The sequence below is a fragment of the Vicugna pacos genome, chromosome 22 (genome assembly GCF_048564905.1).
Source record: "Vicugna pacos chromosome 22, VicPac4, whole genome shotgun sequence".
In the NCBI taxonomy this organism is placed as follows: Eukaryota; Metazoa; Chordata; class Mammalia; order Artiodactyla; family Camelidae; genus Vicugna; species Vicugna pacos.
This window is the reverse complement of record NC_133008.1, coordinates 24,947,486-24,974,548: the sequence shown is the minus strand read 5'-3', so window position 1 is coordinate 24,974,548 and position 27,063 is coordinate 24,947,486. Positions and strand designations below refer to the sequence as shown.

The 27,063-nt window shown below is 57.5% G+C and overlaps 1 protein-coding gene across 7 annotated transcripts in view; it reads left to right on the top strand.

Annotated features, from left to right (window-relative positions):
• The first annotated feature begins 1,219 nt into the window (after positions 1-1,219).
• Positions 1,220-27,063, top strand: part of NFIX (nuclear factor I X) — a 101,282-nt gene continuing 75,438 nt past the window's right edge. The window contains exons 1-3 of one of the 7 annotated variants that reach the window (XM_072947576.1): positions 1,220-1,286; positions 1,597-1,670; positions 6,517-6,890. In XM_072947576.1, the coding sequence (XP_072803677.1) occupies positions 6,864-6,890 (27 nt within the window). In that variant the 5' untranslated portion in view covers positions 1,220-1,286; positions 1,597-1,670; positions 6,517-6,863. Of the gene's footprint in view, positions 1,287-1,596; positions 1,671-6,482; positions 6,891-21,001; positions 21,184-26,099; positions 26,118-27,063 lie in introns of those variants that run through there. The other 6 variants (XM_072947575.1, XM_072947579.1, XM_072947578.1 and 3 more) reach the window with 6 other exon arrangements.

Sequence of the window (27,063 nt, the reverse complement as noted above, 5' to 3'; positions counted from 1 at the left end):
CCTCCTGGCACAGAAGGGGGTGCCCAGCTGCCTGGGACCTCTGACTCCCTACAGGTTCAGAAGAGCCCCAGCTGCTGAATATTCATGAGGCGGGGGGGCTGGCATCCACTGCCTATAGCTGTGTGTCCATTAGCCCCCTGCTCTCCAGGCACGACTGCAGTGGGGAAGGGGGTAGCTGTGTGGGCTCTTCCTGTCTCCATGCTTGGGGGGCTGGAGGGATTCCTGGTGACTATTGTGGGGGTCATGTCTGCGTGCTTGGCTGCTTGTTGGGATGGCTAAGGGGCTGTCTCAATGTTGTGACAGGCACCGGGGAGAGTGACTGTTGTGTGACTCATACAAGGAGGATGTCCTTGTAACTGCGGTGTGGCTGTCGCCCACCGTTTCTTTGTAGCGCTGTCCGGGGACTCTGGGCACTGTATGGCGGTGTGAGATGTGTGCCTGTCACTGGCAACAATGAGGCCCTGGGCACATGTCATCAGAATGTCTCTGAGCAGTTCTGCAGTGGCCCGTATCTGCTGGCTACCTGCTCTGTGACACTGTGACAATCAGGGTGTGTTATTGTGTTGCTGGAGCAAAGGGTTTGGTTGAAACAGTGATCAAGGGGCATCTATGCGCCACACCTTGGGGATGAAGTGATCAGATCTGTTTTACCTCCTTGTGACCCAGTGGGGTGGTGACTCCATGTGGCCACATGGCTAGCACAGCTGCGGGGGACACCTGGATGGATTATGTGAGTGTGCCTCTGCTGGTCAGTGTGATGCTGACACGGTGTGAGGGTCGGTGTGTTGGGGGAGTGTGAGGATGTGTGAGACAGTGTGACCAGAGGCACGTGTGACCAGAATCGTTGAGGGTGTGATGGTATTTCTGTGTGCGACAGTGTGGCTGAGGGTGTGACAGACAACGTGACTGGTTGAAGGTGTGACAGTGTGGCTGTGTGTGACAGCATGTGTGACAGTGTGGTTGTGTGTGACAGTGGGACTGAAGATGAGAGTGTGGCTGTGTGACTTATTGAAGGTGTGACAGTGATACTATGTGTGTGACAGTATGTGATGACATGAGCCAAGGGGCTGTGACTGCCCTACCCCCCCACCCCTAGGCTGCACAGGGAGCCCAGCTACAGTGTCACATACAGCCGCATTGTCACATCTTCAGCTATGCCATCACATGCAGCCGCTGTATCATACCTTTGTGCCAGAGCGAGAGGCCTAGTGGCATGGGACTGGCAGCTGCCCAGCCTGGGACACATGTGGGCCTGAGAGAGGGGACACTTGGAGATCTAGGGCCAGGTGGGACACTGCCTCGCCCCTCTGTCTTCCCATGTGGGCAGGCTGGGTTTGGGGAGTGGCCTCCATATGCTGCGAGGAGGCTGGGGGACTCCAGCCTCGGCCCTGGCATCGGCTAGGTGGCCCCTGAAGCTCAGCCAGGGACTCAGTGCGGCCAGCCTCACCCCCCTGATACCCACACCCTGGTCGGTTGGGCGGTAGCGGCATACAGAGGCCCCATTCAAGAGCCAGGGCCAGGTTTCCAGGGCGGGTGGGGTGGGTCTCCAGCCGGCTGCAAATGAAATGTTTCCCCCGGCTCCTTCCCTTGCTTCAGATGAGCGCTGGCCACAGGAAGCCCTGCCGCCTGCCTGTCCTCGGCCTCAGCCCGGCTGTGCTGCCGGGGCACGTGTAAGTGTGTGTCTGTGGGACCTTGTGTGCAGCTACAGGCTGGCCTGAGCGTCTCCACTTATGATTTGGGGATGCTTGTGTCTATCTCTGGGTGTCAGTGTGACAAAAATGTGTGTGATCATTGGTGACCATGGATGATGATCTTGTGTCTGTGTGTCCTTGTGTGTCTGTGTGTGAGGAAGATGTATATATCTTTGTGTGTGCCACATCTGGAGCATCTGCGTACATGACCCAGAGGGTCTGTGAGGTTTTGTGTACTTATGTGACTTTGTGTGGTCTTGTGTGTATCTATGTAACTGGGCTCAGTGTATAATTTTGGGAGTCCGTGTAAATGTGTCTGGGTGTGTCTTTGTGAGTCAGTGTATATCTGAGTCTCTATGAGGGTCTATGTGATGGTGAGGGTCTTCATGTGTGACTGTTATTGGTGTCACTCTGGGTGGCTCTGGTGAGGTCTGTGTGGGATTCTCTGTGTGGCTGTGTGTGTGTGTGTTTGTGTGGCTGTGTACTAAGGGTGTATGACAGCATCCCTGGGTGATCCCGGTCTGTGTGTGATAATGGCATTGCATATGAGCCCCCAGAGGAGGAGGAGGGTCTGTATCTTTGTGTGTCTGAGTAAGCCTGTGTGTGTCTTTGTGACTCTGTGTGCCTGTGCCTGTAGAGGTCTGATTTGTGTGCGATGTGGACACGGTGCCCAGCCAGGTGTGCCTTGGGAACCTGTAACTCCTCAGTCATCACTAGGGGTTCCTCATCCAGGGCGGGGGTGCAGGGAGCACAAGGCTGGGATCCCAGGCCTGGGCACAAGTCGTGTCCTCCAGGCTGGGCAGGAGAGGCATAAGGCCCTCTTGGGGAGTGGGGATCCCCAGTCCTGCCAAGAGGGCCTAAAGCAACCTTCCCCAACCCGGGCAGCACCCACAGCTTGCCTCTTCCCGTACCCTGTGTGCCAGAAGTTCATTTTCCTCTCCCACCCAAGAAGACTGCCCAGCTGCCCTGAAGCCCAGCAATGCCTGGTGGCAATAACTTCAGTGGCCCAGGACAGGGCTGCCAGAGCCCAGATGTTTCAGCACCACCACCCCCCGCCCCCAGCTTCCTAGCCAGGTAGTGTCATGGGCCTGGTGCCCACTCCTCCCTCCTCCTCCTCCCCCCACACACCTGCATTGTAAGAACACACCTGCTGCCAGCCGCAGCCAGGTGGGCAGCCCCAGCAGGGAGGAATGTGGGGGATTCCAGCTGTGGCATCCCAGCTGTGCCCAGCCCCCTGGCAGCACCCTCCTCCCCTGTGATTTCTCTAAGGGCAGGTGTGTCCTAAGACCTGGGCTCTGGAGGGGAGGACAGGGGATGGAGGGGCATGGGTGTCCTCCTGAGCAGCCCCTCAGCCTCTCTGTAAAACTCCTCCCAGCTGGCAGCTGTGGAGGGGGGAGCAGAATGGATGTGTGGATGTGTATGTATGTGCGCATGCATGTGCGCATGGGGGCTGTTGTGGGTATGAGGGTGGTCTGAGCTTGTGGAGAAAATTCTGAGTGTGGATATGTACATGAACATAGGGACAAGTGTTTTGTTTGTGGGAATATGGATGGAGGTCTTGTGTGAGTGTTTAAGGAAGAGAACTGAGTGTGTGTGCCTGTTCACACAGGGAGGGTGTTGCGTGAATGCAAGGCTGCGTGTTGTGTGTATGTATGGATGTGTGTGTGAAATGGGTACAGGATGCTGGTTCTAGCAGAGGCCAGGTGTGGGGCCAGATGCAAGACTAGGAGGAGGGTGAGGGAGTGGGTAGACCGGGTACATCTGGTGGCTGGTAGACAGGGCTGGGAGGCCAGGCGGGCAGGTGGGGAGAGGACTGGCCAAAGCTGGCCCTGCTTCTGAGGGGTGTGCCCCTTCATGGCCATTTGCAGAGGGGCAAGGAGGGCCCTAGCTCTTGAGATCTCCCCAAGCCCCCAGCTACACTGAAGATCCCAGACACCCTAAAGCTTTCCACCATTTCTTCCCCCTCCCCAAACCTTTCCCACTGCTGCCCCTCCAGTCCTCCACAGGCCCACACTGCTCCAGTGTCCCCTTCACCCAGGCCCCATAACTCCCAGATCTATCCTCTGCTCCTTCCCTTGGCATCCAAGCCCCACCTTGGCCCCCTCCTGGGCCCACATATCCCCAGCTCCTACTCCCAGACATTCCAGCCTCTCTTAAGCCTCCTTAAAGGCCCCCAGACTCATCCCTTCCCCCCAACTTCCTGCTCCCCTCCCCTCCGTCTTCCCACCCGGTAACATAGCCCCCAAATCCCTTTCCTGCCCCTCCCTTCAGCCCTTCACAGCCCCCAGTCCCCTCCTGCATCCCCTCCTCGGTCCCCCACATAGCCCCGCCCCTTCCCCTCGGCACCCCCTCAATCCCTCTCCCGCGCCCCTCCCTCCCTCACGCCCTCCTCCTGCAGCCGTGGCGGCAGCGTGGAGGCAGCAGCAGCGGCCCTGAAACTTTAAACGGTGTTAAAAGTTTCTGTTTACGAGAAGCCCTTGAATTTTTAAGGACGTATCGATTCCCTCTGCCACGGCCTTGCATCGGCAGCGGCTGTGGTGCAAGGGGGGAGGTCGGGTCAGATCTTTGGGATCCCAAGGACAGAGCGCCCCCAAGTACTTAAGCAAAGACAGATACATCCTCAGGCGCACAGAGACCCTCCCTCCCTGACACACGCACACACACCTGGTCACACACACCAACACAGCCTGATGCACACAGACCCACATCTCTGAAAAGACACAGAGCCCCCTCCCTGACACATACAGGCACCTGTGTACACACACTTGGGTACATCCAGGTCCTCCTCGCTGCTGCAGACCCATGGGGACCCCACAGAAAAAAACACATTCCTAGTGACACCTATTAACACTTTCTGCCACAGAGACCCTGATTACAGACAAAGCCCCTGGGACCCTGGCATACTCACCCACTTGGTCACACACACTCTGGGACACAGACAGCGACCCACATCTCTGCCAAACATACACAAGCTGGTCGCATACCCTGATGCTTTCTGACAGAAGGAGCCTCAGAGCTGATGCACACATTGTGGTCAGCTTGAAACCCACACATTCACCCAGGTACCCTCACCTCCAGGACTTTCCATCAAAAACCAGATTCTGCCAAGTGACCTCTGCACCTGACTCCCACTAGAATGTCAGACCCCCACCCCAAGGGGGACAGGGTCTTTTGTCTTGTTCCCTACTCTGTCCTCAACGCTAGGCACAGGACCTGGCAGTTGCTCACCCTCTGACTCACAGACACCCCCAGGCACACAGCCAGACCCGCATCACTGCTACACAACACTGGTCCATTCAAGGAGACTCCCGGACATACACTGACCTGCATCTCCTTCCCCCAGAGGACACCCAGACCCACCCAGACACCCAAGAACACAACTCTGGCCACCCTGCCTCAATGATGCAATGTGACCAGAAGAACACACCCTCAGGCACATTTTCTCTCTCTCTCTCTCTCTCTCTCTCTCACACACACACACACACACACACACACACACACCTGGGCATCGACATCCTTCTAACAGACAATGCATAGCTGAGAATTGCCACAGCTTATTGGCCTGGGAGGGTGAGAAGGTGCTGGCTGCACCTGGCAGCAGGAGGGAGCTTTGTCTCAGCAGGAGCTGCCTGGGGGCTGCAAGCACTTCCTCGTCCACCCCAAGGTTCACTCAAAGGCTCCCCCTGCCCTCATTCCAGCGTCCCCAACACCAACCTTTCCTCCCATTCTTCTCTGCTCTGGAAATGGGGGATCAGGGACCTTCAGGAGGGGATGGAGCCTCACCCGGGGATGTGCGGATGTGTACCTGAGGCCTCAATGCCCATTTTTGTCCCTGATGGTTGGGCTGTGTGGCCTCTGCTAGATTTGTGTAAGTCCATGATCAGGGCCAAATACTTGTGTATGTGGTGTGAGGGGTGCATGGGAAGGGCCTGGGTGTATCTGTGTGACACCTCTGTATATCTGGGCATCAAGTGTGTGGTGTGTGTGCCTGTTTGTTGATGTGACTGCCAGTGTCACTTTGTACCCAGACCAGTGCTTTCGCTGTGTTTGGCATGTATGTCCAGGTGTCTGATGGTGTGTTTGTGTGACAATGTGTTAATGCATTTCCACAACTGCCAAGATGTTTTGGTGCAGTTTTGTGTGTGTGTGTGTTGTGTGTGCATTTGGGTGTCTTTGTAAAGGAGTTGTGTATCTGAGGTAAGTCATGATGTGGTTGTGTGATCATGCCGGTGTCAGTGTGTCAGCATGAATCTGTACATGCCAGCATGCACTGATGTGAGCATCTTGGTGTGTATCAGTGTGTGTCCTGTATTTGGGAGTCTAAACATGGTTTGTTGTTGAAATGCACGTGTGCGGTATCAGCATGTGATGGTGGGCCCGTTTGCATATCAGTGTGTGGGGGTTGTCAGTTGCTTTCCTAGTCTTGGTGTGTGTGTGTGTGCGTGTGTGAGTGCATGTGTGGGGGTTGCGTGTCTATACTGTGTGTGCGTAGGTGTCTGCGTGTGCTTTGTTGGAACGTGGAACGTGTGGCAATGTGTTCTGTACGTGACATGTGTGGCGGGGTCCGAGCCCCACTGCGTGTCAGCGTGTGTCTGCATTGGAACGCAGGCCAGCACGTGTCGGGGTGGCCGTGTCGGTGTGCGCCCCCGCGCGCGTGTGTGCGTGTGTGCGTGTGTGCTGTGTGTGTGAGTGAGTGCGCGCCGGCCGTCGCTCCCCCGCCCTGCCCGCCCCTCCCCGCGCCCCTCCTCCCGCCCGCGCCGCCCGCCCGCTCCCTCTCCCCGGAGTGCGCCGCTTCCAAACTTTGTCTAAACTTTCACTTTCACAGCGCGGCGGCGGCGGCGGCGGCGGCGGCGGCGGGCGAGGGTGACCGGCCGAGCGGCGGCGGCATGGAGTAGACGCGCGGCGGCGGCGGCGGCGGCGGCGGCGGCGGACGCGAGAGGCAGCGGCGAGCGCGGCGGCGGCGGCGGCGGCGGCCCCGGAGCCGGCGGGGCCGAGCCTGCGAGCGGCGAGCGCGGAGCGGCGCCGGGCCGAGCGCGGGGCCGCGGGCCGGGCGGGCGCTGCGCGGCGGAGGCCGGAGGAGCCGAGCCGGAGCCGGAGCCCGAGCGCGGCCGCCGCCTGCCGGGCCTCCCCTCGCCGCGGCCGGCCGCCGCGCTCCCGCCCGGGCGCCCAGCTATGTACTCCCCGTACTGCCTCACCCAGGTACCGGCCGCCGCCCCCGCGCGACCCGGGAGGGGAGCGGGCGCAGGAGGCCGGCCGGCGGCGCGGGCGGGCGGGCGGAGGGGGCGCGCGGCGGCTTGGGGGGAGTGAGCCCGCGGGCGGCCGAGGGGTGCAAGCCGTGCGGTGGGGAGTCCGGGCACGCGTGCGGGCGCCACTGTGCGCGTGCGACCCTGGCCAACGGGCAGACTCCTGTCGGGGTCTCCGGGGGTGGCCGGCTGCGTGCGTGGCGCTGCCCCTGGAGCACAGAGCGGGAGTGCGTGTGGTGTATGTGTGTGTGTGTGTGTGTATGTGTGAGTGTATGTGTGTGTGTGCGCGCGCGGGCGGGCGCGCGCTCGACTGGGGTGCAGCGGGCAGTGGGACTCCCGCCGACCTGTGGGCGACTGTGGCGTGCACCCGGGCAGCGTGGCCGCTGACAGTGTTTGCGGGGTGACAGAGTGGCAGGGGTGGTCCCGAGGGCGCAGTGTGGGGACTGGGTCCGGCGGCGCTCTTTGGGGCGGGCGCAGCGGTTCCCGAGGGTGGCAGCGGCCGGCATGCGTGGCGGTGGCCCTTGCGTGCCGCCCGGGTGCCCCTGGCGGGCCGAGCGGCCCGGGCGTCTCCCCAAAGTCTTTGTTCAGGCCTCACATGGGAGCGGGGCTAAGAAAATGGCGGGGCTCCCAAATTTCGGTGGGGCAGGGGAGGGGAGGGAGGGACGGGCGGGCTGCCAGCTCCGGCCGCTCCTCTTCGCCGACCCTGGACGCCGCAGCCGAGCCCCCCCATCACAGCCAAAAAAAACCCCCCAAACCCACAAAAAAACTTTCTCGGCGCAAACTTTCCGGCCCCAGCGACCCCGGCTGCCGCGCCGTGGACCCAGCGGGTCTGGGGAATCCCGTCCCGCCGCCTGGAGGCGGGAGGGGCGGGAGGCAGCGGTGGACACTGCCTACCGTGCTGCGGCCACGCCGTCGGGTCAGCCACGGGCGCTGTGCCGACCTTGGCGCGCTGTGAGAGAGCGTCCCGCCTCCAGCGAAGTTTCCTGCGCAGCGCTCGCTGGGCGGCAAAGGCCTGGGGGATGTCTGCCCTGCCACCCCACCCTCCCTGGCGGTGGCCCCACGCTTTGAGAGGGCACAGAAGCTGCCTGGAGTTCCACAGAGGCCCTGGTAGCTTCCTGCTGGGCCAGCCCATGGCTGGCAACCCAGACTCCACAGAGGGAACACTTGGGGACTGCCTGGCCCTGCCTGCTAGCAAGGCCTGTGTTTGTGTGGGGGGCGTCTCTAGGCCAGGCCGGGGGTCCTAATTATCCCCTCTGACAATCTGAGCCTTGTGACAAGCTGTGTGCCAAGTGTGCCCAGGCTGGGAGTGCGAGTCCACATGAATATGGCTGCTATGCGGGCGTGGTATGTGACAAGGGGCAAGAAAGAAGGTATGTCTGGGGTGTGTCAGTGCCCCCACCAACAAACAGAATGCCACACCATGCTCTTGGATCCAAAGATGCGAGTGTGTGTGTCAATCTCGGGGTCTGCTTGTGGCCTTGTGGATCAGCGTGGGCAGCCTGGCCTGATGTGGACATGTGTGTGGCCCAGGGCGAGGGTTTTCCTGTACAAAAGCAGGTGTGAGCATGTGCTGGTGAGGTGCACATGCATGTGTATGTATCATAGTGTATGTGCAGGTGTGAGCAGGCACTCTGGCTGCTATGGCAGTGTGGGGGACCCCCACATTTGTGCCTCTGAGTGGCTGGCCACCCTATCCTGGGACTCTGCATAAGCACCCTACCCACCTAACTGGGTCTGAGCTGTGGCTGCCTTTGGGGCCATACCTGGCTGGCCTATGTGGCTGGTGTTTGGGGCCTAGTGGGATCAAGATCCCATATTTGAGCCACTTGTTGCCCATCAGCTGCCAGTTTGGCTCCCTGGCCTGTCCCCCTCCTTGGCCTGGGTGAGCACTTGGCCTCCCCTCACATGTCACAGCACCCTGGGAAAGAAAAAGCCATTGGTGATATGACTAGGAAGGGGCTGGGGCAGCCCCAAGACTCAAGGCGATGGTGAGGACTTGACTCTGACACTTCAGAAGGGAGCAAGGGCCCAGTTCTGTGTTGCAGCCCTGAGTGTGCCAGGGGGTTTGGGGAGAGGAGTGGGCATGGACTCACTGGATTGCACCCCTCAGCTCTGGGCAGGCCGCTGCTGTCGGCCGGTCAGCAGGGTCTGGCCTGCCCTCATCCTGACGGCCACATTTCTGGGATCTAGTCTGTTTTTATAAATCTTTCTGCTTCCATAGTTTGCTCTGCCAGTCTCTGTCTTTTCCTCTGTCTCTGTCTCTCTCTGCCCTTTTTCCGTTTCTCTCTCTGTCCTATATCTTAGACTGTCCCTAGATTTCCCTGCCTCTGTCTCTGATTCTGATTCTGGCCCCATCTCTGCTTCCCCCTCCTCCTGAGTCTCGGACTCTGTCTCTCTCTGGCCTTCGTGTCTCTCTCTCCCTCTCCCTCTTTCTTTTCTTTCTTTTTTTTTTTCAAACCAGAATTGGCTTCGATTTTAAAGTCAATAAATGATTGAGCAGGAACGAGCTTGGAGCAGCGGGGCCCTGGCGGGGAAAGGCACTGTGGGCGAGGGGGAAGGGCGGGGGGGAAAATCTCCTTCTGGAAAAAGCATCGAAATCCAGGGCGGCTGGGCGGGGTGCTTGCTGGAGCTGCTTGAGCCCACTGCAGCCACGGGCCTGAGTCGTCGGCAGAGGGGAGAGAGGGGATGGATGGGCCCCCACTCCCAACAAACAGATGCACGCCAGGATAGGGACACACACATACACCACCGCTGCCGCCAAGATGAGGATATGAACTATGTGCCCATGCTGGTATCCAGACACACGGCCGCTGACGGATGAACCTTTGGACACAGGAAATGATGGATCTGTGTTCTCTCTGCACCAACACACACACAAATACATCCTTACCCCTTGAGATGGGACTTGTGTATCAACATAATCTCACGGAGAGGGAGCGTTACCTCCTGGACACACTTGGATACAGGCTGACTCGAGTGTGTGTTCATCCCCACACTTGCTCACACAGACTCAGGGACACACACATTTACACAAGACACAATGCTGTTGGCTCACCTGGGTGTGTACACAGACACGCATGCACCCTAAGACTTGCACACTCGCCGACACTCCCTGCCACACGGCCACAGAAGCAGCGGAATGCTCGCTCACCCTTGTTTCCACGCAGCCATGCACATACTCCTTCCAGGGGAGTAGGAGGTACTGGGGGGCCTCAAGACCCCCCAGATCTCCTCTTGGGTCTCTGTGGCCACCCCTCTGTCCTTGTGAAGCTGCTGCTCCCTGTTTCTGGCACCATCATGGGCCCCCCTTTTTACGGCTAATTTTCCCTCTGGCTTGGGCCCTGCCTGCTTCATGCCCACTGCTGGGGTGTGAGGTGTGTGTGGGCATGAGCTAGGACAGAGTAGGTCGTGCTTGGGGCCAGGTTGAGCTTGGCCAGGCCGATCTCAGAGCCAAAGGTTCTGCTGGATTAATGCAGGCGGGCAGGGGTCTCCCCTTTCTCTGGGGGCTGGAGCCTGGGTCTTGGCCCAGCCAAGACTCTCTTGTGTGCCCTCAAGGGCTCCCAGATGAAGCTGTGGGAGCAGGGGTTGAGTGTTAAGACTTTGCAAGTAAGACAGCACAGAGTTTGAGCTCCAGCCCTGCATCTTCTCGTCCTGTGGCCGGAAGCATAGGATTTTCCTGGTCTGTAAAATGGGCAATGATAGCAGCCACATCTCATGCTGTAATTAGGCTTAGTGCCATGCCTGGTATGTAGTGTGTACTCAAGAAAAAGGAATGACGTGCCATTTTGGAAGGCAGGGTCAAGCACCTCCCAACCACAGAAATCCAGATGGACTGCCTGGAGGAGGAAGCAAGAGAAGAGTTTGAAAGAAGGGAGGCCAGCTTATGACTCAGCTCTTTTCCCTTAGGTGGGGTCCTGTAGGCCAAGCAGGGGGTGGCAGGCGTTCAAGGCAGGGAGAGATGAAGGTAGTGGGGCAGGGGGCTAGGAGTAGAGCCAAGGCCTGGGCTGCCCCATGGGGACCAGATGCCCTCTGACTGCCCTGGTCCTTTCCCTGACCTTAACCAGGCCCACTTTGAGGCCGGGCTCTGAGGCCTTGTCCGGAACGTGCAGAAGTGTGTGTGCACATAAGTGCCTAAATTCAAGTGGGGCAAAGAGCCTGGAGATCTCAATGGGTCCTGACGGTGACTTTAGGGACATCTGCATGGCTGGCTCCAGAGTCATTTCTGCACCTATATCAGGGCGTTGTCACCTGGGCCCACCATGGGGACAGGATGCATGTGTGGGACCTACGTGGGCACTTGGCAGGGTCAGGTGGGTGCTGTGGGTATGTGCAGGGGTGGGCATGCTGCTGTAGCTGCCGGCAAAATCCTCCCGGTGGTCCGTGTCTGACCAGTGGCTTCCATTTCCAACCCACTGAAAGCCAGCCTTTTTTGTCTGCTTGGTCCCTGTCCTCTGCTCTTGAAGCACAAGTTTGGGGGTCCTACACTTCCCTCCAGCTGGACGGACAAGGCAGCGGAGGCCCGGACACCCATACTTCTCTCCAATACAGAGCTGCAGATGGGGCTCCTGTCCCCACTAGCTGGGGTAGGGGAGAGGAGGGGGGTGTCTTCACTTTCCTGCCCCCGAAACCCTGGATGTGGAGGTGAAGGCGCCAGGGGGGCGTCTGTGAGCAGCAACCCAGGTTTTCCTGGATCCGCCTGTTCATCAGCATGGCGAGCCTTAGAGCCACCATTTTCCCGAGGACGGCTGTGTGGCTGTGCGTTTCTCTGTGGGTCCCTTTCCCAGTATCTCTGTGTCTCTAATTGTATGTCACTGGATGCTGCCTGGTGTCCCTGAGGGTCATCTCAAGCTCCATCTCCGAGTATTGAGGTGACAGTGGGATTGGGGTATGTGTCACCATATGTGTCGGGGTGCCTGGTGTGGTCTTTGTGTCATGGTGCTGCTGTGGTGTGTCACTGCCAAGTCCTCATATCCTCTGGGTGTCTGACCATCACAGCAAGGGGTGTATCAGTGTGCCTTATGTGCGTGTCGGCCTGTCCTTGTCGACCTGTGTTGGCATATGTGTCGATGTGTGTGCCTACAGTATCGCCCCCATGGGTTGTGTCCTGGGCTTGTCTCTGGCCATCAGTGTATGTACATGGGCCCCTCTTCCTGGCCTCCCTTGGCCTCTCGGCACCTTGTGAAGTGCCCACTATGGTTGCCAGGCTAGTGACTAGGAGCAGGCCGGCCTCTCCGTGGCTTCCCCTGAGGTCGGGCGGCCGTGGTGGCCCTGCTGTGGGCCCCACCCGTGCCCCTGGCCCGGCATGGACAGAAGCCCGTTGTGTGGCGAGGTGCGGGTGTGTGTTTAGGCCGCCCACAGGCCTCCCTCTGTCTGCCCGGCGCACATTGATCTTGGCTTCTGCCTGTGTCCGTCCCGGCCTGGCCAGCTGGGGTGTCCGGCTGTCTCTATGGGCCTGAGCCCACTGCCCCCACCACCCCCACAGCCAGGCCTGTCCTGGGTCCCACACCCCTGAGCGGCCCGCTGTCCCTCTGAGGCTCTGAGAGCACGGATTTGGAAACTGAGGCCCCCTCCCTGCTTTCCCCCGCCCCCTTCTCTTTCCTCCCTCTCTCTTCCCCTCCTCCCGCTCCCTCTCTCCCTCTCTCTCTCCTCCTGCCAAACGCATCTTGGCTCCGTCTGAATATCTCTCCTCCTCGATTTTTGGCTCCAGCTCTGGGCGCGTTCACTAAAAGAAGGGCTAGCTCCCCCCTTCCCCGCCCCCCTTCCTTGCTGCCTCCCCGCTCTGGAGGAGCCCCTCTGAGGGCGGGATTGGCCTCGTGCAGAGACCTGGGCCCCTGAGTAGGCTTGGCCAAGGGGGCACAGGCCTGGTGGGCAAGGGGGCTGGGTGGACTGGGCCTGGCAGCCTGAGGGGGCAGTGGCTGGGGTGATTGCTGCCTGGCTGGGCGGGCGGGCGGGTGGGGAGGGGTCGGGGGCACGGAGCTGGGGTGTCTGGCTTCTGGTGGGGCTGGCAGGCCTCTGTGAGGCGCAGCTGTGCCCAGAACTCCGAGCTGCGTTTGCCATCACTACCGATGTGGCTGCGCCAGCCGGGGAGGGGGAGGCGGGTGGCGGGCACTGCGGCGCTTCGTAGCCAATCAGAAGCTGGGGTTGCACTGGGGAGCTCTCCCCCCACTGGGCCCCACCCTGAGGGGAGCCGGAGGTGGTGGCCAGCAGCAGGCAGGGGGCAGTGCCACCACCACTGCTGAGGACCCTGCCCCCTTGGTTGAAAGCTCAGTGCCAGTCTTCCTGGCACAGATCGGGCAAGGGCGGGGGTCTGTCCCCACCTGAATCTGCAGGAGCCAGGCTGGAGGAAGGGGCAGCTCAGAGGCGAACCCCACCCCCTTGGCCTCAGGAAGCGGCTTTCATTCTGGGCAGCCAGAGTTTGGAGGTGGGGGCCGAATCAGCCAGGAGGGTCTGTCCAAATACCAGCTTTGGTCGAATCATCTCAGGGGTTTATTCCAGGTCCATCTCACACGAAGTCACACACTCTCACTGGCACACACAGGCACAAAGAATCACACTGTCACACAGGCGCGGCACACCCTGGCACAGCACACCTCCCTAAATCAGGAGCACACAGACACAGGCGTCCCCACACAAAGAGGCTCGCCTTCACACAGAGACACCCAGAGATGCCCACCACGCTGAACACCATGACTTGGGCTGCACACACAGGGACACTCACGTGGGTGCAGACCCTTGGGCGCACATCATTACACAATCACACACCGTGAGACACACAGCACAGATACATGCACTGCCACCACCAAACACATAGGAGTGACCGGCCCCACGGACACCCAGCAAGGAGCACATGGCACACACACGCAGTGACACTGTCAGACACATGGTGATACACACACACTGGGCAATGTCTGAAAAGACTTGGTTGTCGCACTTGGAGGGGGATTTGCCACTAGTACCTGGGGGGTGGAAGCCATGGGTGCTGCCCAAAACCCTACAGTCCACAGGACCACCCCCTCCACAAATGATGATCCAGCCCCTGGTATCAACGTGCTGAAGTGGAGAAACTCAGCCCTAGTATATTGTCAGGCACATACAGTAACACACACAGGGGCCCGGCTAACCCCTGACATCCACTATGTGCACACACACACACTTACACAGCCAGACAAGAGTCTGCCTGACACAATGTCTCACACTGTCTTGCTCACCAGGACCCAGATGTTGTCCTAAATGCAGTCTCCCACGTATACACACATAAGCCTAGGTACAAATGGTGTGGCGGGTACACAGTCCAGTGTTGCTCCAGCACACGAGGCCGAGGGTCACACCCACATAGGCATTCGCACCTGGGCCACACCTGCTTGAAAATGGCACCTGAAAAGCAAGGGCTGCCTTCAGGCATCTCCCTTCTACCTGCCAGCCATGCTTGCTGTCTTTGAACAGCAGATCTAACCACCCCAACCTCTCCTGATGGAGTTTGGAGCTCTGAATTGCTATGCTGGTTTGTAGAAGCCTGAGGGATACTCCTGGGAAGCCCCATGTCCACCCCTGCCCAGGACACCCCAGCCTTCTGGGCCCAGCAGCTGAGGGTCCCGCTCTCAGAGTCTGGCTTCTGGCAGCCGTGAAGGCTGGTCCAGCGTGGAGGTGAGGCTGACTTCTGAGACTCTTGTCCTCCGTAGGGCTGTCTCATTAATCCTCTGGCCATAGACTCCTCATTTCTGACTCTGGAGAAAGAGAGAAGAAAGATGGCTGGTGGAATCGTACAGGGAGAAAGCCTTTTGTAGGATAACTGCCGAATGAGCGTTTGTCCTAAAAATCATAGTAATGGCTAAAGCGTGCTGTGCATTTGCTGTGTCTCAACCTGTGCTAAGTGCCTTCCCAGGTTGTCTCCCTGAATCCTTCCATGTGAGGCGGGTGTGGCAAGGGTTAGCTGTGCCCTCATGTGTGTTACTGTGTGTGTCCGACAGTATGTTAGGGCAGGGTGCTAACTCCACTTCTCCACTTTGGTGCTGTTGGTATTTGGGACATGTGGACATTATTAGGAGAGTGGGGCCTCTGAGCCAACTTCTTGGGTTTGAATCCTGGCTCTGCTACTCACTAGCTGTGTGACCTTGGGCAAGTTGCTCAACTTCTCTGGGCCTCAGTTTCCTCCCAGCAGGTTGTGGTAAGGATCAGAGGAGTTGGTTTACCAATAATACTTTAGAACAGTGCTGGATGTGAAGTAAGTGCTGAATTTTATAGACGAAAAACTGAGACTCAGAGAAGAGGTACCTGGTCAGGGCCAAAGGCTAGAACGTAGTAGAGCCTGAACCTCTTCTCTGATTGCCACCATCCTAAATCCTACTGATGGGACGAAATTGCAGCTTATTCTCTGGCCTTTACGAAATTTCAGAGTGGGCCCATGCCCCTATTTGAAGCATGTCCCAGCTGTTGGCCCTTGAACCCTTCTTATTCCTCTGACCTTCGGATCCTCTTCTGTCTAGTGCTCAGAATGAGAGTGGACGGTCATCTCACCTTCTCTGCACACCCACCAGCCAAGCTTACCCTCACCTTCCTGGCAGGGCCCAGCGCCCTCTCCCATACCTTTCTGGGCACCTAGCTGGAGCTCACATGCTGGGGGTGCAGCCAGGGGCCTGTGCATTCCTTCCACAAATATTTACTAAGCACCTCCTGGGTGCCAGGCCCTGTTCTAGGCCCTGGGGCCTCGGCAAGGAACAAAATCAGTGGAAGTGCCAGCCTCGGTGGGAGGGTAGACAGTGAACCCGATAAACAAGGGAGTGTCCAGTACTTGAGACGGTGATAGGTGCTACGGGGAAAGAGAACGGGTCAGGCCCTCGGAAGTGCCGGGCAGCTGTGGTTTTAGCAGAGGTGGTCTGGGAGGCCCCGTGGCTCAAAGTTGACTTTCAACTTCAGCATTGCTCTGCCACACTCAAGTGCAGCCTCCTGGGCCCTTTTCCCTCTCAGAGGGGCAGTGTGGAGGTCAGGAGTATGTGACTTAGCACTGTTGCCTCCACCATCTGTCCCGAATGCACAGCCTGTTGTTGCTGTGGTCCGAGGTCACCCGTAATCTGTACTTGTGGATACACCCCATGCTGCCCGCATGAGACATGGGGACAAGATGGCCGGGGCTTCTCCTGTACAGAAACTGGGCCTCGATGGGCACCGGGTGTTCTCAACCTTGCCGCTGTGAGCTGGGGGGGGTGGGGCGGGGGCAGCTGGTGGCCCGGAGTGGCACTTCCACCTGGGTCCCTCGATTTAGCTCCCTTGGGGCGGGTCCAGTTTATTTTTACCCTAGCCCGTCACCCTGGCAGTGCCAGGCTGCGCCATCTTTGTAGGGTCTTGGGGACCTGCCCACAGCTTGAGGGGGCCTGGCTTTGTCTGCTGGACCCCCGACTCTCCCTAGATCCCCATCTCCCTCCACCCCCAAAGATCCAGGTGTGAGGGCTCTGGGCCTGGGCTGGTGGGGTCGGCACTGCCGGCTGGCAACCACCATGCCCAGCCTGGTGGCATTTGGTTTGGCACCCTGCCTGCCCGCCACCCCCACCCCATGCCCGGGCAGAGCCGAGCGGCTGCTGCTGCCAGTCTCCATTTCGGAGCTTGGGGTGGGGGTGGGGGAACACTGGGCGCCTCCTGTTCCCCTGCCCATCCCATGCCACCTGGGGCTTGTCCCCCATGCCGACTCCTTGGAAGGGCCCAGGCTGCTTTTCCCGTTGCCCCTTTGCATCCCGGAGCTCAGCGAGGATGCCCGCCTGGCTTCCATCTTCCCTGCTCACTTCCTCCCTCTCTCGCCTGCTTGCCTGTAATGGCTCACCATTTTTGGCATCTCCTCCCCCTCCCCCTCCCATAGGCGCCAACCTCACTTCCAAACCTTCCATTGCTGGCTCTCTGGCCTCGGCTGCCTGGGGCTGGGACCCTGGAAGAGAGAGTTTGGGGGGCCGAGCATATGGGCATGAGGGGGGCTTTCTGGGTGCCGGTATGTGTGTGTGTGGAGGGGGAGACATGCTCCAAGCCAGCTCATGCAACCAGCCTTGAGGTTGGCAGAGCTGGGCTGCAGAAAGGGGGTGGCAAAGAAGTGTAGACCTTCCCATTTCTGACCGGCCCCCAGGCCTGGAGTCAACCTCTGGGCCATTGGGAGACCAAGTGGGCATTTCTGTCCAAGCCTAGGGTCTGGACTGGGAAAAGCAAGACTTCATTTGTAGGATTCTTCAACCCCTCCTCCCCCAATTCCTCCCCCAACCCAGGACCTCAAGAATCCTGTTCCTCTTCCCAGGAGCTGGGGGCGGTGGGGATGGACCAAGCCCCACATTGGGCACTTGTGCCCCCAGAGGGGCAAGGGACTTCGGAGGAACCGGTTTACTGCCCCCCCAGCCCGCTGCCCGCCTCTCTCGGCACTAAACAAAGTTTGCTAAGTAACTTCAAATGTTATTTGAGGACGGCCTGGCCTCAGCCCAAGGCGGCCCTGTGGAAACTTGTTTTTCGCTGCCGAGGCTGCAAGTATCAAAGACACACTTTCGGGGGGGTGGGGGGGTGGGTGGGGGTGCTTCGATGCTTCTCCCCTCTCTGTGGCAGGGGCTGGCCCTGAACGGACACATAGATACACAGAGGCCCGCACTGGTGGAGGGACACACACATCCTTCTGGGGCTTGCAACACTAGACGCATGACAGCCGTGAGCCATAGCACTCACCATAACACAACACACATACTGACACAGCAAGCAGGGAGGGTGGGGTTTCAAGGGTGCTGCCCCCAGCCCACAGGCCCCGGGGTTTTTCCAGCTGCTGAGGTTTTTCCGCACTAGGGAAGTGCGTGGCCAGGAAGCCTGGAGTCCTGTGTTCTCAGGTCTCCTGGGCCTGAGTGGGTGATCAAATGGGTCCCCTCCCCTCTCTCAGCCTCAGTTTTCCCCAAACATAGAGGGACGCTCTGGGCCCCAGGGGTGTAAGATGCAGAATCCTGCACTGATTAGAAGAAGGCCTGCATTGGGAATCATTGGAATCGTTGAAGTGAGGAGTGAGTCGCTAAAAGCAGGGTCTGAGCACAGCGTCCGGGGTACAAGCAGTGCTCATTCATAAATGTCAGCTGGCATTTCTGCAAACCTGATGGGTGTCCACCCTGACAGAAGGCCCCAACCTCAAGCAACTCTAGGTTCTTCAGGTCCCAGGGAAGACTGTTTTCTCACCTTCTCTAGCCATTTTTCTCCTGGCTTTTCTTGATCTTTCCCTAAATCCCTCCTTCTCTTGGTCTCCACCAGCCCTGCCCAGGCCTGGAGCTCCGGGAAATTGTGGGAAACTGGCTTGGAGTGTGTGTCCCTCACTGAAGCCAGCCAGGCCTGGGGTCCTCCATGCCCTGAGATTCCTGATGACCCTCCTGGGATTCCACAGACTCAGGCAAGAAGCTGGGGGGTGGGCATCTGAGCTGACACAGCGTGGGAGGGTAGGGTGGTTCATAGGGTCCCTCTGAACTGTCACCCCCTGAGCTCTGTAAGCACGTGGGATCTCACTGGACAATGGAAAGACCAAGGCCTGAGGGACTGGACTGCCCCCCCCCAGCAAGAGTCCCCCCATCTTACTGTCAGCCAGACTCTCACTGAGGTAGGTTTGTGGGGGTCCCCTGGTCCCAGCCCCACAGACCGCTTCATTCTCCACTCACAGTCGGTACCCGCAACACCCCGCCACCCGCAGTCTGTCGCGCAGTGACAGCCTGTCACAGGCACCGCCGCACACCGGCACAATCTGTCGTCCACGCACAGTCTCACACACAACCTGTCACACACACGCACACACACACAGCGGCACAGTCACACACACAGCCAGCCTCACGCGATCACACCAAGCGTCACAGCTTGTCACAGCCATAGACTCCTCACAATAAAAATAACAGCTACCAACTCCAGAGCCATTATGCCTGGGCAGTGGGTGGGTGGGTGCACGTGACCTCCTGTAACCCTCCCAACATGAAGCAGGTATGAGTAACCTGTTTTACAGGTGAGGAAACAGAGGCCAGAAGGTCAAGTGCCAAGGTCATGAGGCTAGAAGTGGGGTGGCAGGAATGACTCAGCCAGGCCCCCAGGGACAGACAAGACTTAAACAGGTCACCCTGCTTTTAACCTACTCCTATTCAGACTCTTCCTTCAGGCTCTCTTCATGAAAGTTTCCTTCCCATTCCCCAGAAGGGGAAAACTGAGGTTCTAAGCAGCTCAGCCAAGAAACAGGGGAGGGAGCCTGCTGGCCCCTTGCTTAAGAGAGTTCAAACTGTCTGCCCTCACCTGAAGAAATGTGAGCCATGCCCGCCAGCCCAAATGCTACTTGGCTCCTTCTGGACCACAGTGGCTGCAGCCTGCGGTCCTGCTGGTTTCCATGTTTAGGAGCCTCTGGCTGGGGCCAGGGTTCTGGAAGGCAGAGAAGTCCTGGGTCTTCAAAGCCTCTGTCTCCATCCACAGTGGGTGAGTGGGAGGGGTAGTGCCAGCCAGTAGGTTCCCAGGCAAGTGCCCCAGCCCTAGCCATGTCCAGGAGACTGGGGCTACCCTGCACCCCTACTCCCCAGGGCCCTCCGCATTCCAGGACTCTTCCTCCTCCTCCTCCTTTCCTGCAGACAGTCTTCCCTCGCTTTTCCCTTCTTTGTTCCACCCCCGCCCACTCCCTGGGGCTTCCCCCATTAGAGCTGCCATGGCCAAAACCAACACGAGGCTCCAACGACATCCCTCTGAGACCCGCTGGCCCTTGAGCCCTGCCCCCTGGCCCGCTCAGGGGCCAAATTCTGGCTGGGTGGTGGCGACAGCGGCCCGGGTGCACGTGGCCACTTTTAGGGCAAACACATGCGCTCACACCCAGGCGGCGGCCCCGAAAAGGCACCCAGGCACACGCCTGCTTAGGTCCAACGCTCCAGCAGGCACCCGAGCACACACACAAAAGCATGTTCCTACAGAGGGGCTCAGACCAGGTCTCCAGCATGCCCTAGCCTGGTGTCCTGGACAGGGATCCCAGGCACTGCCAGCTTTTATGTACACCCAGGTCCTGCCCTGCGCCCCCATGGGGGTCCCGGGCTCAGGCGGGTAGGTGAGCCTGCAAGAGCTGCCAGTGCCCACGCACGTGGCTCCAGGCCCACGCAGGCACGCACCTCCCCAGCCTGCACACGCGTGTATTTCACGTGAGCCGCACACCTGCCAGGCCGCCCAGGGCACCTGGCTGCAAAGCCGCATTCAGGTTGTTGGGGGAAGGGACTGGGACTAAGAGGCCTAATTCCCACCGCCCCCATTTCTCTTAGAACACCCGCCTCCCTAAATGTCCCTGGGGCGCAGGTGAGCCGCCCCAGAACTGCTGCCCAGTGGCGCCTCTGCATGTGCTATATTTATGTTGGAAATTTGTACCTTTATATATATATATTTTACATGTAAGAACCTCCCCCTATTCCCGCTCCACGTTTGTACTTGAGTTTTACCATCCTGGTTCGGCTTCCTCCCAAACCTGCAAAAAACCCATTTCGCCAAGCAGGGACGTGGGGCGAGGCGGGAACAGCCTCCTCCCTTCCCACTGTGGACGCCCCTCGTTCTTAAAGGCTAGGGTCCTCCCCCCCATTTCCCGCGAAAGGCCGGACCACATCACCAAATTCCGCAGCCCTCCCCGAAACACAATCGCGGGGGTGGGTGCTGGCGGCGAGACATTGCTTTTTGGTGTGTTTGCTGTTGCTTCTTAAATTAATCCTGAGTGACGGCCTGCAATTCCTCTCCACAAAGAGGCCATTTAACGCACCCTCCCTTCTCGGGCGAAACTTCCATTTGCCCCCCTGAGTCCAGCTTGGCAGCTCAGGCCGCGCTACCAGCCCTCTTGGACTTCCCCTCAGGTGCGCCCGGGACGTGGAGGCGGGTTCCCTGTGCGCACCGTGGATGGACCTCAGGAGCGAGCGTGGGTGGGTTTTGGACGGATGGGAGAAATCTTAAAATAGAAGCGCATCGCTGAACAGAGGTGGGGGAGGGTGTCCCAGGACCCCCTAGATGGCCGCACTACTCAACCATAAGGCTTCGGATGCCTTAGCCCGGCTGAAGAAAGATCATCTTCTTTGCCTTCCCCAGAGCGCCGCCGCCGGGAGAGGAGGATCCAGGCCATCCCCCACATCGCCCTGCAGCCCCCGAGTCTGCGTGCTTCTGTGGAAACTCCGGCAGAGACGTGCCCGTGGTGCCCATGTGCTAGCCCCAGCGTATGCCCCTCTCCAGGCTCCCGCCGCCTACGGGCTCCTTTCATTGTCACCTCCCGGGTATTCTTTTCGCGCGTGACATTTCCCCGGCTCGCTGTAATTGGCTCACACTTGGGGGAGAACATAGGTGGGTGGGGGTCGTGGAGAGGCCTCCCTTGGGCTCAGGCAAGGGGAGGGATGGGTGCTTTCCACGCGCGGAACATGGACTCTTCACTATCGTCACTTGCACCGCGCATCACAGGGTAGAGAAGGGGACAACGCAGCCCTCGACGGTGCGGACGACCCAGACCCCGGGGCATTTGAGGGCAATGCGCAAAGTCGCTCGTGCGCGTGCGCGGGAAACAAAAAAGCGGGAAGCGATGCCTTGAAGCCCCGGATGTGGAAAGCGCCTGTGGCACAAGGTTGGGTCGCTCCGGTGGCGGAACTGCTCTGGGCGTTGAGTGAGGAATAAGGGCCACTGCCCCCGCAGGCAGGTGAGGGGAGACCGGAACGGTTGTGAAGAAGCAGCGGCGATAAGCGAGGCCTTGGGCCATTTGCCGGCAGCCAAAAGTTCCAAAGTCATGACCCCTAAACCCTGAGGGGGGCTGTGGCGTCCTTCGAACCCTGCACGGCGCAAGCGCGGCTCCCTCCGGCCGGGCGGGGCTCAGCCCTTCATAGCGACCCGGCAAAAAGTGACCCGGCGTGGGCGTCGAGGGCCGGCCTGGTTCGCGTTCTGGGGCATTCGCCATTTGCAGCACCAGAGGCCTCGGCCAGAAGGGGCTCAAATGGCCGCATTTTGGCCTCGAAGCTGGTTCGGTCCCTTCCCCAGGAGCGCGGGGTGGAGCTCCGGGCCGCCCTTGCCTCAGTGTTCCTCCTCCCGTGCCCATCCTGATACCGGACAGGGGATAATGTGCGCGAGGGCTTTGGAAATAATACGATGGTAATGATTGCTGGTGTTCTTTGGCTGCTTGAGGGACTTTTGAGCTGTAATGCCCCAGAATCCGAGGGCAACTTCGGGGCGTTAATTCGGAGAGAGTCCCTCGTGCGCGTCATAGCCTTCAGACCCCAGGCCTCGGAGGAGTCTCCCCATTTATCCCCAAGCCGCCTCTTTTTTTGTATATAAGGGCGGGGAGATTTACCACGGGAGAATTTTGTTTGTTTCGAGGGTTGGCTGGATTTGGGGGCGTTTGGCCTCCAGCGAGCACGGGGAAGAAATGTGACTAAGTGGCGGAAAATGTGCTTTCCCTTTCCCTCTTTTTCTGCCCTCAGGCCGCGGGAGTTGCGCAGCTTCTAAGAACCTTTACAAAAAAATTTTCCCCAGATCCCCTCTGATCAACACCGCCCTCCCTCGGTGCTGACTTCTTGAATTTGAATTTGGGGTGCTAAGGCCTCTCTTCCCCCTGCTGCCAGCCATTTTGCAGCACTTCTGGACAGGCCAGGGGAGAGAATGGAAAAGTGGAAAAAAGAACGTGTGCGCCGAGTGGGCCCGACTTTAACCTGTTGGAGGGGGAGGCTAGTGTCTGGAAGGCGTCCTCCCCAGCCAACACTCGGAGCTCGAGCAGCCCCCGGGCATTCCGAGAAAGCACTCAGGGGCCTCCGGACCGGTCCTTCAGAAGCCAGTCATAAACCCGACTTCTCATCACCGAATTACTTAAATGCACTTTGATGGTGTTAGGTCCTTTTCCTTTTCCACGTGCAGATGACTCAGCCTGCTCCAGCTGCGGTGACCCAGGGCAGCGGCTGACACTGCTCTGTGTACCCTCGACCCAGAGGCACCCCATCCTAACAGTATCCAGTCCCCTCAAGCTCCCAGACCACAGTTGCCTTTCCTCCTCTTATTTTTCGGGTCATCTTTTCCCTCTTATTTAAAAAATTATTTTTAAAATTGTAAAGGAGTTTTAGCCTTTTTTTTTCAAAGCGTGAGACAGAGGCCGAATGATGGAAACAGGCATTTTAAAAAAGAAAGAAAAATACATGCGGGCATTCCGTTGAGCTCGATCCTCCCTTGCTTGGCGACTGAGCTTTGGTCGCGGTTCCCTTGTAGAACCGGCATGGGGCACCTGGAATCTCTGTCGCTGAAAAAGCGCTATAGAAATGCGAGGAATTATTATGATTTTAATAAAATTGTGTCTCATTTAGGAGCGCGCTTCTGCACTGCCTCTGTCGTCGGAGCCCGGGTTTGCCACGGCAAAGTCTGTAATCAGAGAAAAATACCAGCTTTGTTGAGGGTTAGAATATATCATTGGCTAATGTGTGTGGTTTTTTTTTTAATAATGCTAAGCATTGGAATAATTAAAGAGTGAGAAATAACTTGTCTCTCCTCTCCTCTCGCATTGTCTTGTTTAAGAGTGGAAAGCGCACTTTTAGGCAAAGCTGGTTAGTTTTAATGCGGGCTTTTTTTCTCAACCGCCTTTCCTCCGCTCCGGTCTGATTCGCAAATCCCCAAACTGGCACAAACCGGGAAACTTGCCGCGGCGGCCGTTCTTCTGCCGGAGTTGGAGCCTCGCTTTCCTTTTTTCCCCTCTTTCAGAGACAACCCTCTCCTCTTCCCTCCCCCGCCTCTGGGCCCTGACCCACTGCCTGGTTTTCGCTAGAGCGATTTAAAAAAGAAAGAAAGGAAGAAAAGAGCCGGGCTCTGGTACCCCCGTGCCAGCCGAGGGCGTGTTTCCCTGGCGGCCGGCTGGTGGGAGAGTCATACTAGGGTGGAGGGTGTGGGGTCTCAGATGCAGAGTCTTGATGCTTACCCCGCACCCACCCCCCGCAAAAAAAAAAAGGATCAAATAATCCAGTATTTCTGAAGATCTCAGGCTCAGAGAGCTCAGATCCCTTGTCATATTTTAAATTAAGCTAAACAGTTCTTTCTTCCCAGCCTCATATGCAATAAACACGAAGAGAAAATTCGGTCGAGAGCCTGTCTTGGTGGCCTCGTGCCCTTGGTAGGGGAGAGAGCTGCCTACTTGGGCTGCGCCTGGCCTCCAACCCGACGATGGTGCCACTACTCACAGGGCCTAGCTTTGGGGCAGAAGAGCAGGGTCCAGGGACAGCGGTGGGCACAGCCTGGGGAGATGTGGGAATAGAAGAGGCTCTTCATCAGGGCTGCAGAGGTTTGCTCCAGGCCGGTGGGAAGCTAAGCGGCTGCCTTGGTCATTCCACCAGGTATGGGGTGGATGGGCTCGAAAGGAAAACAGGCTTCCGTGGTGCTTGGGGGAGACACAGCTCCCATGAGAAAGGAATGGGGGAAATGGGCAAGAAATGGGGGCAGGGGCTTGTGCCCCGGCGCCAGTGGCTGTGCAGTGGCTTCGCCTTGCAAAGGGATTTATTTATTTATTTGCTTCAGGTGTTTTTAATTAAATGTGTTCCTCTTATTTTCCTTGTTATTTGGTGCTTAGACTTTTCAGCGATCCCTTGCATTCCTTTTTTTTTTTTTAACATAAGCAGAAACTTTTCCCCTCCTTGGAGAGATATTGTGGGAGGTATTTTGCCTTCAGTGCTTTCTCTTTCCTGCTTTTTAAAAAATTTAATTTTAAAATTATAAAGTAAATTTAGTGTGAGTGAAAGTGAGGGGGGAGCCAGCTGGGGCTGGAGCCAGGGAAAGGGGAGGCAGATGTAGCAGAGTTGGGCCTCCCTTCCTGAGGCAGCCCCACCCCAGGACCCCCTCACTCTCTCTCGGCCCCCTTCTGTAGCTGTCAGCCCCTTCCTCTCCCTGCAGGGCTCTTTTTGGACAGGCATGGGGGGAGCCTGTCCTGATGTGTGCTCATTCAGCCTTCAGGAACCCCTGACTCCGCAGAACCACTTTTCCCTCATGACCCACAAATACCAAGGGCCCCAGTCCTTGCCTGCTCGCTATGGCTGTTTGGCTTTCAGCTCTGTGGGCCCTGTTTGTCTCCCACACTTGCCCTGCTAACCAAGCCACACAGAGCTGGTTGATGTGATCAGAGTTGGGCAGGCACAGAGAAAGACAGACAGAGGTGAAGAAACCCCTCTGCAGCAGTGAGGATTCAAGGGGCTTCTTTTCATTATGAAGGTTTTTTTGTGGTCACATGAGTAATGCACTCTGTAACATGCACTCTGTAACGTGTGTATACATAGGTGCTCAAATTTGACGCTACTGGTGTGAGCAGGAGCTATTTCTAAGGCATATAAATTGGGAGAACTCTGTAGTTTAAAAACTCAAGGCCCCTTTAGCGGTGCTGAAAATGTTCTGTTTCTTAATCTGGGTGAGATTACACAGGTGTGTTCACTTTGTGAAAATATATCGAGTAGCAGACTTAGAACTGTGTGCTTTCTTTATATGTGCCACACTTCAGTTAAAAAGTTTATTTTAAAAAAAGGAAGGCCCAGCCTCAAAAGTAAAGAAAAGGCTGAAGTTTACAAAATGATAATAGTAATACAAATTTAAATAAGAATATTCTCCAGCCTGCTTTGCTCAGGCCTCCCCACTAAGGAATGGTGGGAGGGCTTGTAAAAATTAGTGGGCTGATAAAAAAGCTCGCAGGCATGTGGCCCACAGGGCTTCCAGACCTGTCCACCTGTGTGGAGTACCTGGAAACCACCTGCAGACTTAGGTTTAGCTATAAGGTTTTAACATCTCAGGACCAAAGGATAAAAAGTGGTAAGGAAGAAGTTACATGCCAATTACATTTTGCTGTCAACATCTGGAAAGCAAAATTGCAGCTGTTCTCCCCCTCCCCATTACCACCTCTTCTTTTTCTCTGCACACTTAAATTTTTTGTACTTGTGCCATCCTTACTTCGGTTTTCTGCACTGTTAAAACATTTTCACTACTCTGATCAAATCGAGTTGTTGAGTTTAGACTTTAAAATATATACATACATATTTAAGTATATATCTTATAGTCTGACAGTATAATTTTTGAAGTGATTTATTTGAACAGGTTCACAATCAATTGATAATCCCCTTCCTTTTCTTTCCCCTTCTCGGTCTTTCCAGCACCGTTCAGGCCAGAAACTGAAGGGAGAATGCTTGGCCGCTCTTGCCTCGGCTCCTTTGGGCAGGTACTGACAGCTTCGCCCTCCACGGCCCTTCTGCGGTGTTTTTGTTTTCCCTTCGCCCCCCAAAAATATTTGAACCAAAAAGCCTTCTTTTTTTTTTCCTCCACCCACAGCAAACTGAAAGGGCTAGTGAACCGTGATTCAACAGAGCGAGGGCGCCTCTTTTCTTCCTTAGCATTAATTAACTCAAGTTCGTTAGGACGTTGGGTCTGTCGCCCACAGTTTTCTCTTGTGTGTGCTGAATCGGGTCATAGAGGGAGACTTCCCATGCAAACAGTTTGTGTTGGAGCTGGAGGACACAGAGGGGGAGAGAGGGTAAGAAAGAAAAGGAGCCAGCGAGGGATGGATTGTGGCTGAGGGGTGGGTATGGTCTTAAGCTCTGGGCACCCCAGTGCTGGCCTCTGCAGGGGCAGACACCAGGGGAATGAAGATTCTCCGGTTTCCTTGGCAATGATCCTGATAATAAAATAGTTTGGGGAAACAATACATGTTGAGGGATTGAAAAATGTCTTCCTTCCAACTCCTAAAATTGTACATTTTGGGGAAGCCACTTGCCCAGACAGGGCCCTCCCAGCTCCCCTGAGCCCCCGGAGCAGTGAAAACCTCGGGGCTGTTCCCATCCTGGCCACCCGCTCTCTCTGTCCCAGGCTCTGGGCACTGCCTGTTGCCACAGCAACTGCAAGAAAGAGGTTCTCACTGGGCCGTGGGGAGTGCAGACCAGGCAGAGGGCACCCGGAGATCTGGGAGATACTCTCCTTTAGCTCTGCCAAAGCAAGGGGGTGTCACAACAGATCCTGATGGAGCTCACTCACAAAGAGTGTCTAGGAAGGCTACAGAAGTCTTCAAGGTTCAAGACTAGTGGTGGCGGGAGGGAGAGGAACATCTTCCTGTCTTCCCGGGAGGATCCCCAGGCCTTTTCTGGGGTTGGGAGTTGGCAGTCTGACCCTGG